Source organism: Lytechinus variegatus, chromosome 2 (genome assembly GCF_018143015.1).
Source record: "Lytechinus variegatus isolate NC3 chromosome 2, Lvar_3.0, whole genome shotgun sequence".
Taxonomy (NCBI): domain Eukaryota; kingdom Metazoa; phylum Echinodermata; class Echinoidea; order Temnopleuroida; family Toxopneustidae; genus Lytechinus; species Lytechinus variegatus.
In genome coordinates this window covers 30783997-30798024 of record NC_054741.1, presented here as the reverse complement: position 1 = coordinate 30798024, position 14028 = coordinate 30783997, and the positions used below count along the sequence as shown (strand labels likewise).

Sequence of the window (14028 nt, the reverse complement as noted above, 5' to 3'; positions counted from 1 at the left end):
TACTTTTTAAGTTTCTTTATTTTCATAGTAACTCTGTATTCACATTGATTCCACGATCTTTTATGACGAAAATGACAAGTTTGGTTATTTTCTAAGTTCATTTAAAGTTATATTAATTATCAATATTCAACTTTCATGAAATAGAAATAGCATATATGAATTCTACCAATGCATGCATTTGCGCAAGTGAAATTGACTTTGCCATGGACCTGCCCCTTTCTATAAATAACACTGCGATCGGGGAATTCGAACTAGATAGGGATAGGGTCTTTGATTACAGTATAAATATGGGGTTGATGCGCAATATATTTTTTTCAGCACTTCAATAAAATAACCAACTATCCAAATCATTCCAATACAAACCAGGGCCATGTGAACGATTTTTTTACTGGGGGTGCTGATATCAATTTGAAAACTCGGGTTTCATTACAAAATGGAGCTCATCAATTCGGCCGAGAGAAATTTGAAAAGCAACCCCCCCCCCCAAAAAAAAAAAACACCTTGCAATATGAAGGTCATTTTGGTTACATTTTTATACCAGAATACCTGGGGTGCATATACCCCAAGCACCCCACTTCCCATGGCCATAACACAAACCCACATCTATAATAGCTAACTGCTCGAAATGTGTCCAATTCCAAGATTATGTCCTCAAGCTCTGTTTGAGGGAATATGCATGCGAATTATTCAAAACAACTAATTATTAACATGATTGATGACAGTGGAGGCGGATAGATTAAAGATCTGAAATTAGTCAAAAAGTCTATATTTTTTAAGAATAATTTAGAATTTCGGACGAATAATCAAACGATGTGCCCTTGTGATACATCCTCTCAAGAAATTTCCCAAAGACTGAAACATTAGGCCTATATTACTGGGGGAAAATGTTTTGCAAAAGATCGCAGGGGTTTCAACTTTACTATACTGACAACTAAACATACGTCATTTCTAGCAAGAGCAAACACTTGCATCCGGGGGGGGCCACTTACATTGACGAGTGGATACCATGCGCGACCAAAAAAACACGTAAAAAGGATGTCCTTTTCACGATAGGGCACGTTACGTACGTAACGTGAAAAGGGTGTCAAAAACACAAAAATAATGAAAAAAGGGTATCTATTTCGCTAGTAAAATTACGTGTTTAGGGTCAAATTTGCGGGGATGATAAAACAAAATTAAAATGTTTTATAAAGGATGTCCTTTTTGCCCCAACACTACGTGTTTAGAGTCCTATTTGCGCGAGGTGTAGAAGGTGGGGTCGTACTAAATTAAATAAGGTAAAGCCGACAACCAAAGGACCCGTAACAATGAAACATTCCTGTACTTGTTTAGGGGTTCATTTCAGGGAATATTTGCCAAGAGTATCGTTTTGTTTCCAGTACTTGTTAAGGGTAGGGTTTCACACGCCAATACTTGTTAAGGGTTGCATTTTCAGAATATGGAAATTACGTGTTTAGGGTGCTTTTCGAGACCCCATGGTCGCGCATGGTATCTACTCGTGAATGGAAGTGGCCCCCCCGGGACTTGCATGCATGCATCTATCCACAATATTGAGATCAGACTGTAAAACATTTTACTATACACAGGCCTAGCTCCCCATAGCTACATTTCACAATTTTATCTTCTTTCTTTATATACTTTTTATACTCAAAATTAACTAATAGATTTTACACCGTTTAACACTAAATAATATAGGTTTCCCCTTCAATTAATTCAATTTGCAACTAATTTGAATGACCTATGGGGTCGGTATTTAAATAGCCAAATACTTATTTCAATATCTCATTTAAATATATTAATACAGAACGATCAAATTAAAATAGCCGAAGAAGTGTTTTCAAATTCACAACGGTACACTCCTTGCCACTAGCGTACCTACGGGGGGGGGGGGGCGGGGGTGGGGCAGTCTGCCCCCTATACAAAGGACGTAACCCTACCCCCTTGACGAGCTTGAAAGGCATTTTTTGCCCCCCCCCCCTGACGAGCTTGAATACCTTTTCTGGTACAACATCCTTTATTTATGATTGAAGACCTTCCTTTTTTGTTTTTGCTTGTAAATTTTTTTCGCCGACGGTTTTGCCCCGGGGTTTTGCCCCCCCCCCCCCTGTGGAAAATCCTAGTACGCCACTGCTCCTTGCGAACGATTAGGAATTCAAAATCACTGATATGCAATCATCACTAATGGACAGTGTTTTTCGTTGTTGTAGTTGTTTTTTACTTCTTTTGAATAATTATGAAAATTGGTTTTACCTCTAAATTGGATGATTACAATAAATTTGCTAAAATGTATCCATCTGACAAACCGTCAACGGAACAGCAACTCGTTTTTGTTCCACTTTCATAGACTGTGGTTACATACCATGTTTCTTATCCCTTCCCCAAAACGATATAAATTACAATTATGTAAAATAAAAAAGAACAAGATGATGAAGAAAAAATACCTACCATTGGCATTGGTCATCCACCCACTCACTGGCGGATCCAGGGGGGGGGGAGGGGGTGAAGGGCGGCACAGCCGGCTAGCGCCTCATCCCCTTTTTGAGAGGCACAATTATTTTTTTCGTGGACGAAATACCCTAATTCTTTGGTTAAAACCTTTTTTTTTTTTTTTTTGCTCGTCAAAAATTCCTCGGTAAAATGTGCCCCCCCCGTTTAGGAAATCATGGATCCGCCCCTGCACCCACTCATCAATCACTAAAAGAATAACCGTTTACAACCATATCTTAAGTGTTACATGAATTGTATACGTTTTTATCAAACACCATGGAATAAACTGATTCTAACTGAAAAGATCAGAAAAAAAGATAAGGATAAAGTTAAAGGTAAAGTTTGAAAAAAAATTGTATAACGTAGGCCTAATAAAAAAAAATGAACACAGAAACATGTTATCTGAATTTGGATGTTTAGTGCAAATAGGCCTATGTGTGTGCCGATAAATGATATTGAAAATGGTATTTTAGGCGAAATTAAACGATCGGTTCGTCGTCGCAAAATTCAATGACACCTTTGGGCCATTAATTTGAACGAATTTTTCTCTAAATTGAATTTCTACAAAATCCAAAAGAATGATATGGAACGGAATTGAATGCTGAATAAATGCAGAGGGTGGACGAAATATTTCGAATTTGAACGTCCTTTCATTAATATAAATGCAACTCTGATGAAATTGGACAGGGAAACCTATATTATGACATGAAAGATGGGACAAGAGAGGGAGGGGCTATTTGTAGAGGAACAATGGATTTATATTTTACAAGAAAAAAGGCAGTTTCTCATTCGCCATAATTTTTTTCTTTGTCATCAAGATCGAATCTCAAACTCAATAATGACAGTATAGGCTAGCTCAGGGGCGGATCCAGGATTTTCCAAGGGGGGGGCACATTTTTCCGAGGAAAATTTTGACAAGCAAAAAAAAAACAAAAAAAAAACAATAAAGGTTTTTAACACAAAATTAAGGATATTTCGTCCCATAAAAAAATAACAAGCAAGCAAAAAAAAAGGGGGGGGGGCACACTTCTGGCACACAACGGCATTTTTACATTACAATTTTTTTTATTTGCTATTTTGCTTCTCAAAGGGGGTGGGGCACTGGCTGGCTGTGCCCCCTCCCCGCTGTATCCGCCAGTGGGCTAGCTTATATAGAGGTAACAAGCAACCTTCTGTCCACCATCTTTTTTTTGCAGCCTGGCGTGTTTTTTTTAACTCGGGTTGGAGGAATATAGATGTCGGTTAGTTTGATTCTAGGGACCAAGTTACAAAATTTACCACTTTTGTCTGCACACTAGACTGATGGGCAGTGCATGGAGGCCTTGTGACACTAATTTTTTGCAGCAAGCAATTTCAACTCATTTAGGCTGTGACAGTGAAAGAGGATTGTCGCTCTCCAAAATAGATGTAAGCTCGCTACTTCTCGCGAGAAAGTATTTTGTAATTTATTTTATTTTTTGCCAAATATAAGAAACAAAATAATAGTGATTATGCCTATACCAGAGCAAATAAATTTCCCATAGTTAGCTAAAAAAAAACCTACAACATTTTAGTCTTTTTTTCATTTGTTCTTAATTTTGGCTTGTTTTCTTTTTTTTTGTTCCTTTCCCTTTGTTATTTTTCCTCTTTTTTCTTATTATTCTTTCCTCTTTTAATTAGAGACAGAACCTTAAAAAAATTGGCAACCTCATAAACAGACATGTTGAATACGTGATGAATTTAAAAATATAATTTGGGGATATTTTTAAATAAAAGTTCGAAAATTTTGTGGATTGTACCCCACTCCCTTGCCTCCGCCCTCCCCATCTCAGCCGCCTCAAGGTATCAGGATGTAAAATAAGGCCACGAAGTACGTACATGTATTGGAGTTCCTATGAAAAGGGACATCAAGGGGAGGGAATATCAAACTATCCCCCCCTCCATGGCCACCACAAGCGGATGTGAATAAGAGATCGTAAATAACATTCCAATGGGAGCAGAGACGCCGCCGACGGTACAGTATACACTTCCATGACGTCAATATTTTTACCCAAATAAACAAGCTACTTTCAAAACTCCCACAATCCTACGTTCAAAATTCCCACAATCTTGCTGTATAGAATTTCAAAATTCTAACCTGTTTTTGAGTAAAAATATGACAGAATTTTATATGAATAGATATTATGATTATTTTTAGTAACAAAATATAAATATTTTGTTAATAAAATTTATGTAAAATTAAAAAAACAGCAACGCTTTATTTAATACTCTCTGGTGATTTGTGGGAAGGATGATTGTTACGAATGAGGTAATTGAAGACGAGCTTTTATCAGCTGAACTTTAACAATAAAGGAAGTTCGAATTGGATTTGATCAACAACAAACGACTTCGGAGTATCTTCTTTGGAAACGTATTTTTGCCAACATTTTGCTTCAAAGTCATATGTTCCATATTGTTAAAGGAATACATTTACAGTTAAGAACGCGTTCGAGTCATTTTGAGTGTCATTTGAGGAGCTCGAGTGGAGATTTTGTCATTTTGGTGATTCTTCTATGTGGGATCGTCGTTTAATTTTGCGCGTCATTCCCGTTTGTAAATCCTTCCGTAATCTAATTTCAATGGCTTGTTGTGGAGAAGGCGAATGGAAATCATCATCAGACAATCAGAGTGCTGTCGTTTTTAGAATGAGATTGAGTCATCAAATACCGAGTTATAACTGTGAAAAGCACTGTAAATTAAACATTCTAAATAGTTTTTCAAGAATAAGTTGTTAAAAAAAGGTGCAGCCAGGTTTTTTGCATGATTGAAATTCGGCCTCATCTGTTCAATTCTCATCACACAGATCACATCAGAGACAGAGTGTAATTTGCACATGTAACGTTAGATATAGATCGAAATAGCTGATTTGTAGAAGGATAATTGTATACATGCAAAATATATGTGCCAAAATTATGAACAAGGTTTGGACTACCACTACCAGTACTGCAGTAAAACTTGCCGACCGACCGTTGCATCTAACGTTAGGATTGGGAATATATTTCATCAAGCCTGCTTGCGCTCTTCCTTTGCTGATTCATAGACATAATCTTATCCAGCTACATCATTTATAAATTGGCACTTTGAAGCATAGAGATTTGCCAGAGTCAAAAGAGAGTAACTTGCTTTTTCCAGCAACAAAAAAAGAAGAAGAAAATATTGCAGCTCAACGAATATATCGTATTTCCAAATTTGTTAGAATTGCCAACACTTTTTGCAGACCAAGATGAAGCTTCTTGAGAATCCAAAATTGGAAGCCATTAGTGAAGCTCTGGCCATGGAAATGGGAGAATGCAGGATTCTTGGAAAGTATGTGTGAACAATGAAGAGTCTTAATTTTTTTTTTAGACCCAGTCACTAGGATGGGGGCTTCATTTTCCGGACACTTGGGCCAATAAAAACATAACTTCTTGCTCTTAATTTTTATCAAACTTGGTGCATTCAATGATTCAGTATTACAAAAATAATTGTGGAAATTTGTGCTTTGTAATATTGTCTGAACTCTGATATTACTTTCAATCGTTAATGAATTTTGGTCGCAAGGTTCCTGAAAGTGCCGTCTTGTTTGGTCAAACAACCCGTCCAGACAGACAATAACTGGGTATAAATGATATTTTAATGTCTTTTAAATTCCACAAAAGTTTCAGTAAATCTGTTTTTACTTATTTCAAAGAGTAAATGTGCCAAAATTGCACCCAAATTTAGAGCAAAATTGATCAATTTCTCTTAATGAAACTACTAAGCAATTAAGTAATTGAAAGTACAGAACAGGTCCTGTCCAGTGCTACACCTATTATTTGAGTTTGTCCCAAAGTTGCAATTCATAAAGCACTACAGTCTACAATGTCCACAAATAATTTTTTTTTGTAATATCAAGTTTTGAATTATAGGAAAGTGAAGAATATTTCTACATGATTTTTTTTTCTTTTTTTTTTCTTGGCGATTTGTTTGTATTCTGGGCTTTCACGGTTGGCAGTGTATGTAAATGAATGAAGCAATGGTAGATCAACTTTCAAGTCAGGACTACCAGGAGTATTATGAATATTAGACAAGTATTGAAGCAAGCCACCGACAGTACAGACATCACAATACTTGTCAATCTTTCTTTTTTTTTCTGCCTTAAAATTTCATACAGTTTTGTATCATGTCATTGATTCTAACTATCCATCATGTACAGTACAACTTACAGTACTAAGCAATTATTACTTTTCTTCAGGGTGGAAAGTTACTCCTGTAAGATGGCTGGTCAGGACAAACGTCTTTTCAAGCTTCTGAGCCAGGAGAATGGTCACTCTCCTAGTGAGTTACAGGCCCTCTCACCTCCTCAGAGCACACTGACAGTCCAGCATCCAAACATTGTCAGTCGTAGCAGTGGGGACGAAGCAGGGGGACCCTTGTGCCATACCTGTAGCAGGAAGATGATCTTCTATCTGATCTCGACGCTCAATGCTGCATTTCACCCCGATTATGATTTCAGGTAGATGCTAATAGAAGAAAAAATTGCACTAGTATAGAAACACTATGAAATAGTTGAATTAGGAAGCTAGGTTAAACCAGAGGTCCATTTAATATTTTCTGTTATTGTCCCAGTGAGTCAACTTGTCTCTTAGATACGGTAGATGTACTTTTTACAAAGGAAAATTCGACATATTTTTTGGCTAGAGACGGCTGGATGTGCATTTTTTTTTCTTGGAAGGAGAAAGGAGGTGGGATGGAGTGGAGGATGTTCTCCCTCAACAGCATTGCAATTCCTCCCCAATCTCACATGGTTATAAAGTGTTAAGTATCATAAACTTTAAAGTGAAGGTTTTGGGAATGGATATGATAGTGTGTTACAAGTACTTCCAAAAACCTTTTACGAACAGTGATCTGGGGAACCCTGAGTTAAAACTTAATATATTTAGGTTGGTTTTCTTAATTTCAAATTATGTGCTTGTACATACATGTACTTGTACTTCTACAAGTATGCCAATTTTATTTTTTCAATTGATAGTGATGCAAAGAGTGATGAGTTCAGTCGAGAGCCAAGCTTGGACTGGACTGTGAATGCAGTAGATGGGAATCTGTTCTCTGCTGGCGGGGAGCTCTACACCACTCAGATCAGGCCAAAGCTCTGGGCTGCCATCAATGACGAAATCAGCGCCACAGAATGTGAGATCTACAGGTACAAAAACTTTCCATTGTTCCCTTGCCTGATAAATCTCTCTTTGAATTTACATCTATTGTACTCCATGCAAATGAGGTCAGGAGCAGAGATGGATCTAATACTGGATTAGACACTCGAGCTTGGATGGGCCTGCCATTGTGCACAAACAATACTGTGTGACTGGAATTACATCCAACCCGGCGAGATTCCTCACTGGTCAGGAGATGTTGTACATCGTGTTTTGTTGAAATATCAGTTTGAAAGGCCAATATGAAATTCGGCAAAATATGGATTATTTCTCCCTCCTTGCCATTTCAGATTGGAGATTCATTGTTAGTCTGTAACATAGAGTTCTCTAAATTGATTGTACATTGGCCCAGTAAATTGTTGGCATTTCAAGATTAGTATTTTCTAGCGATTTTGGTGGTCGAGATTTAAAAAGATTAGATATGCTCATTGATTTTATCAGATAAATGATAACTAACAACAAAACCCGCTGAATTACATAGAGTGAATGTGTATTTTTTCTCTCTCTTTTCTTGTATACAGCTACAACCCAGACCTTTCTTCTGATCCTTTTGGAGAAGAAGGTGTCCTGTGGTCATTCAATTACTTCTTCTACAACAAGAAACTGAAAAGGATTCTCTTCTTCACTTGCAGGGCTACAAGGTCAGTGATAAGCTACTGTTATCAATGAAAGTATTTTCTGATAATTCAAGAAAGAGATCCACAAGTGGCTTGACATCATCAATATGTTTTGTTGTATAGTTTTGAAAATATTCTCCTATCTGGTTGTTAACTTTTCAATACCTTGCAGGAACACTCTTAAGGTATATTGACCCCCCCTTTCCCCTTAACATGTGTATGTAAATCATGAAAGAAAAAAAAGTTGTGTCAAAGCGTATGTTTCCCTAAGATTCCTGCAGATCTAGATGATGTTCCAGTCCTGGGAAAGATGAAAAAAAAAACCCTGAAATTATTTTCATGTTAATGTGGGAGACTATCTTATGAACATGATCCACTTCAAAAAAATATTGATATTGACTTTAAATACATGTACATGTACCTCACAAGGCTCACATTCAAATTATGATTAACGAAACAGCTGGAATAGGTGGGCCAACAATTATGTGTTGAGTCCCGTACATGCATTTTTGTGTGCAATGCATGTGACTGTCAACAGATTTGTGTTTATCATTCTGGATATATAATTTATAGCAAAAAACTTTTCGTAGGTTCATTATATATGTAACAACTTTTTTGTCAATTGTCAATCATGTTGAGACAGTTTTTGTATTCTTCACAATTCCAACTTATGACCAGTATGTATGTGTGCTTTCCTTTGTTTTGCTTCCTGAAGGAGGGACCTTTGCCATGATTCTGGCCTTGGTCATGACCTGTCCTTGACTGTAGGTGACGATGATGATCTGTTAATGGATTCTGATGGAGACAGCCAAGAAGATGTGGATTACTATGCAGGAGAACCAGTGTACTGTGGAAGGTAAAACCAATACAAGCATATTCAAAATTTATGCAATACTTATTGACACTGTCATCATTTATAATTAAGACTGTTTCATTAATTGTTTGTAAGATTATTTTGTTTTATTGATTAATTATTGAAATATGCACTCTTAATAGAGCAATATGAAAATAAATTGTCATTACATTGTTTTTTTATATATATCAAAATGAATTTGGTACTTTTGGTAATGGACATACGTACATGTATACAGCCCACCCAAGCACTTCTGGCTCAATAAGCTTATAATTGCACCTCATTATATGGTCTGGCATGATAATAAAGGACATCCTGTTCTCACTGTTGATGAATACTAATTTGATAATCATGAGGATGACTGTAACATGCCGAGTGTGTGATTGAGGTTTATCAAGTTGTACAGTCAAGCACAGACATTTTAAACACTCGTCACACCCTATTCCACATTGATATTTCGTCACTTTTTAATTGGACTGAGTGGTCTGTAAGATGGATAAGTGAGAATGCCAGAGAAGCACATGCCTGTTGTCATCGGTTGATTGGCTCTGCCCTTTCCTGATGAAAATATATTCAATGGCAAAACAAGAGCAAATGTAGAAGTAGTGCAGCAGCAGGAGCTACAAAAACAATGAGGATATAATTGCTGTTTGTTTTGAGTTACTTGTTTTCAGGGTCTGTCATTAAAAAAAGAAAATGTGGTGTATCATCACATGAATCCCCTTTGACAACAACAGTAATATGAGCAATGCATCAGTTGATTACATTGTTATGTAGATAAAATGTTTAATGCATTTTCATTTGTCAGCTTTTAATTTGTTTTAATTCATTTATCAATTTATTATTTTTAAAGTCAATGATTTATGAATGTATAATTTGTAATTTCCCCTATTATGTGTTTTGTTTATGCAGCAGGATGGAAGTATTCTAGAGCACCGGATTAGAAGTCTCGTTCCACGATGGACCGCAGTGAAGTGTTACCAAGCTTAGACTTCATTTCTCATCATTTACTTCACCAATTACTAGTATTCATTCCAATGTGGATTAATAACCACATTTCTCTGCTCAAGCTACCACTCTTTTTTAAAGCTAACAATAGCTTAACCCTATGTCAGGCTTTATATCCAGTCACTAATATTAATTCTAACCACATATATAATCTGATGTTCAGTCATTGGTTTGCATTTTATATTTTCAGAAGGTGAGAAATGTAAAGTACTTCTGAAACAAATGCAGTCATGCAATATCAAAGTTTTATCAACAGTTATTTTGATGTATTTAACCAATACACTGTAGATAATTTAATGTAAAGGTGGGAAAAAAAATATCACAGCAACACAGAGTGGGGAAAGAGTGTCAATGTCTTTGAAGAGTTTATAAAAGTGGTTTTACTTAATGACATTTTATGTTCCTGAGAGATTGGTCATTGCAATTTATTTTCTTTGATCTTGATCATCTTCAAACATTTTTTTTTGCAATCTGCTTTATGCCTGAAGATAGACCATTGATTTTTTTTTGGTTTTACAGCATATGATTTATCAAAGAAAATGAGTGCAATTTAGCCATGCCATAATTGTCATGTGGAATTTCTGTAATGCTTTGCAAAAGTGGTTACCATTCTTCTGAAAACAATGAAATAAATGTGGTTGAATTGCTTTTAAAAGTTTGGAAAGAGAGAAATCATATATCTTCGTATGGATGCCTGATATGATATAATGGTACCAATGCTTGATCAGTAATTGATATCAGTGTCTAATTTAATTTGATGGTATTCATTACTATTTATACCTAATTTGAGATCGTGTTTTTCATGCCCATTTTTTTTATATGGTATTGGAACTGGATTGTTATGATAGTCGGTGATCAAATTGACACCAAGGGATCTATTAGTTTATTGTCAATGGACCTATTGCAGAGTTGCAAAAAGACTTTAATTTTAAAAATCATATGCTACTTGATTTTCAACCAATAACAATTGCATTTATGATTTGCATTTGATTCGTCTGTTACAAGACACCTGTATTACTTAATACATGGAAACAGAGTAAAAATACTGACCCCATATCAAGTAGATTATGATGCTGATGATGATCTAACATAACTTAATCTAGATATACCAAGAGACTATAAAAGAGAGAGCATCAAACCCATTTCAAGCATGACTTCTGTTTCAGGAACATAATAGTGTAGCTAAGTTTGAGTTATCCAAAATGTGCGACCGATTTGGCTGTGTTACAGGGAAATTGTAAATGATTAAATAATAGAAGAATATAGAGAGATATATATTTATTCTTTTGATACTTTGTTCATGTATAGAGTTTGGATGTTTTGTACATAATTTCAGGAGTTTTCAACAGTTGTTTTTTAATACTTTAGATGTGAATTGTACATACTAGTTCTATGTGTACCTGTGGATTTCTTTTGTGATTTGTTTTGTATTTTTGTACCAGCATATGTGTTGACTGTTCTATTGCAGAGTTTAGGTGTTTTTTCGCTTCTGGATTATCTGTGTAAAGTCATGATGTACCTGATGTGGATGGTTTGCATTTGGTTTGCTTTCGTGTCAAACCTTTATTTTGTTGGAAACTTGGAAGTTGTTTGTGGTGCTATAATGAGCATTTGTGCTTGGGCTAGTAGCATATATACTTTAAGATCCATCTTTCTGAATGAAAATACTATTGTACACATTTATGCACCAAAGAACACGAAATTCTTTTGGCTGCTTTTGTTGGCATGCTGCATACATATTTAAATGAAAGAATTCCTATTTAAAACAATTCAAACTAAGAATTTTTCGTCAGAGAAAAAAAATGAAAGCAACGCTTAAACAATGTTTGCACAGCATTCGTTTTCATGAAATGTGGGAAATACTAAAAAGAACCCAAAATACACATCTAACCTTATGATGATGAAAGTTCATCTGTGTTGAACTTGGTTGAAAATAAGTAAAAGTAAAATTTTGTCACTTCGGTCATCACTGAGGAAGGCAGCACTTTGAAGCCAAAAATTTCAAGGCAATTTCTTCGGATTTTTCTTTGTGTTGAAAGTACAACCTTTACTCACATCTAACATTATCATTATGGATAGGATTGCCAATTGCAGAAAAGTATTATACCTTAATCATCAGTTTGCGACAATCTGTTGGTTACTCAGAGTTAATTATTTTAGCTGAAGTAACTTATTATCATGTGAACCTATTTCCTCCCTCACCGTATTTCAAGACAGATATTACATATCCAGCAAGAGCAGTCAAATTTAATCAACCGGAGGTTTTTCAGGTTTTATTTCATGAAAAATTGTGATTTAGTTTAGAGTTTATTCACTTACTATGCAGTTTTAAGCAAGAGTTTAAAATATTAAGGCTTGTTTCATTTTAATACACATTCATGTAAAAGTAGAATACTTTTATATTTAAAAAAATATTTTAAAAAACTTTGTATGCAATTTTAACCCCTTTAACACAAAGCTTTGTGATCAGTTGTAAAATGCCATTCATGATACATTTGTTATTAGAACATTTGGTCATTATATAATCAGAATTGCTCAATAATGAGATTAATCACAGATCTGTGTGTTACCAGGCTCTGGTCTGTATTCTTGCCATATGCCCATACATTTTCCCCCAAAACTCAATAAGTATTAATAATCTTTTAATAGTTTTGACTTATCCATTGCATGAGTACCTTCCTTATTTTGTCAACAACGACTTGCAAGTTCTATCTGCTTTTCACGCAAAACCTCTCCCCCGGGGGGGGGGGGGGGGGGCACTCAGTATGTAATGCATAGTGGGTATGTGCCGCGGAGGGGACCCCCATTTTTACACTCAAATTTCCGTTCCAAGGCAAAGCATTTTTGCCTTGTTGAGAAAAAGAACAAAGAAAGCCGCTCCAAGGCATAGCATTTTCTTCTTATCGAGAAAAAAGAAGAGAGAAATCCGCTTCAAAGCTTCGCATATTTTTCGTTACGCCGCTCCGATCGCGTTGAATGAGCTGCAATTTTGGTGAAAAGCGGCCGCAGAGCTCCGCGGCGGAGGCCGCGCTAGCTGTATCATGCACATGCACGCATGACCGTTCCGTAGGGATGCATAAGCGCTCACGCACTGGCGATCCGTTCCTAGGACCCCCGTTTTCACAAACATTTGTCGTTCCGAGGACCCTCCTTTTTACACTAAGCCCGCTCCAAGGCCCCCGTTTTTTGTCTCGCCTGTGGCACACCCCCACCACATTTTTGGTCGAGTGCCCCCCCCCCCCCCCCCCCCGGGACCTCTCCAAACTTGTGCATTAGAAGTTATAGAAAGCCCACTTATAGTGATTATTAAAAAAAAATAAGTGATTTAATTGCAATCTTTGTCAAGCTTTTTTACTGTATATAAGTAGGTATGCATGTATGTTTCATTGTAAAACAAAAATAATTTAAAAAGAGGGCTGTTAAGTGAATTAAACAAAATTGTTTTAAGCAAATCAGTCTTCCATCCATTTTGTGTGTGTAAAGTATGTTTAAACAAGGTGAAATAATTTTTTTTTAAATCACAGAATACAGTTTTTCATTCCCAGATGTTGGCAGGTTGGGGGAGGGGGGGGGGGGAGTGACCACATGGATGAATCACAAGATATAACAAAATGCGATCCCATTTTGGGAAGAAAAAAATTGTGATTTGTCTTTTCTATAACCTGAAATATTCAGACAGAAATAAAATCTAGAAATAATCAGATTTAGATACTTTGAGAAAATGCCAAATTGATTCTGAAGTAATGTCAGGAGCAATCAACAATTATAAACCCTTGTGGACTGTAAAACAAATGCATCCAAGCACAGCATTTTTATGAAGTTCATTCAACTTTGTCACTTAGAATGTACGTCAGCCAGATGCAATTTGTCAAAA

General features: G+C 36.1%; 1 protein-coding gene and 1 long non-coding RNA gene across 3 annotated transcripts; one reads left to right on the top strand and one right to left on the bottom strand.

The window, feature by feature from the left end:
• Positions 1 to 5056: 5056 nt before the first annotated feature.
• On the top strand, positions 5057 to 10804 carry LOC121407821 (repressor of RNA polymerase III transcription MAF1 homolog). 2 transcript variants are annotated; one of them, XM_041599052.1, is made up of 6 exons: positions 5057 to 5811; positions 6719 to 6979; positions 7496 to 7666; positions 8198 to 8317; positions 9009 to 9149; positions 10062 to 10804. In XM_041599052.1, exons 1-6 carry the CDS (start codon positions 5729 to 5731, stop codon positions 10075 to 10077), a joined length of 792 nt encoding a protein of 263 aa, XP_041454986.1. In that variant the 5' UTR covers positions 5057 to 5728; the 3' UTR covers positions 10078 to 10804. The 2 variants fall into 2 exon arrangements, with proteins under 2 accessions (XP_041454986.1, XP_041454985.1); XM_041599051.1 differs by having other exon boundaries at positions 10059 to 10804.
• An 844-nt stretch (positions 10805 to 11648) lies between these two features.
• LOC121407822 lies at positions 11649 to 13670 on the bottom strand. Its single transcript, XR_005968957.1, has 2 exons — positions 13410 to 13670; positions 11649 to 12884 (listed from the first exon to the last, which is right to left on the bottom strand). It is a non-coding gene; the product is annotated as an uncharacterized LOC121407822 (long non-coding RNA).
• Between the last annotated feature and the right edge of the window lie 358 nt (positions 13671 to 14028).

Excerpts from the sequence above, each read along its gene's own strand:
- LOC121407821 (XM_041599051.1), top strand. The coding sequence starts at position 5,729 with ATGAAGCTTCTTGAGAATCCAAAATTGGAAGCCATTAGTGAAGCTCTG. Across the intron at positions 7,667-8,197 it reads ACAGAATGTGAGATCTACAG|CTACAACCCAGACCTTTCTT; the intron begins GTACAAAAACTT and ends TCTTGTATACAG. Across the intron at positions 8,318-9,008 it reads TTCACTTGCAGGGCTACAAG|GAGGGACCTTTGCCATGATT; the intron begins GTCAGTGATAAG and ends TGCTTCCTGAAG.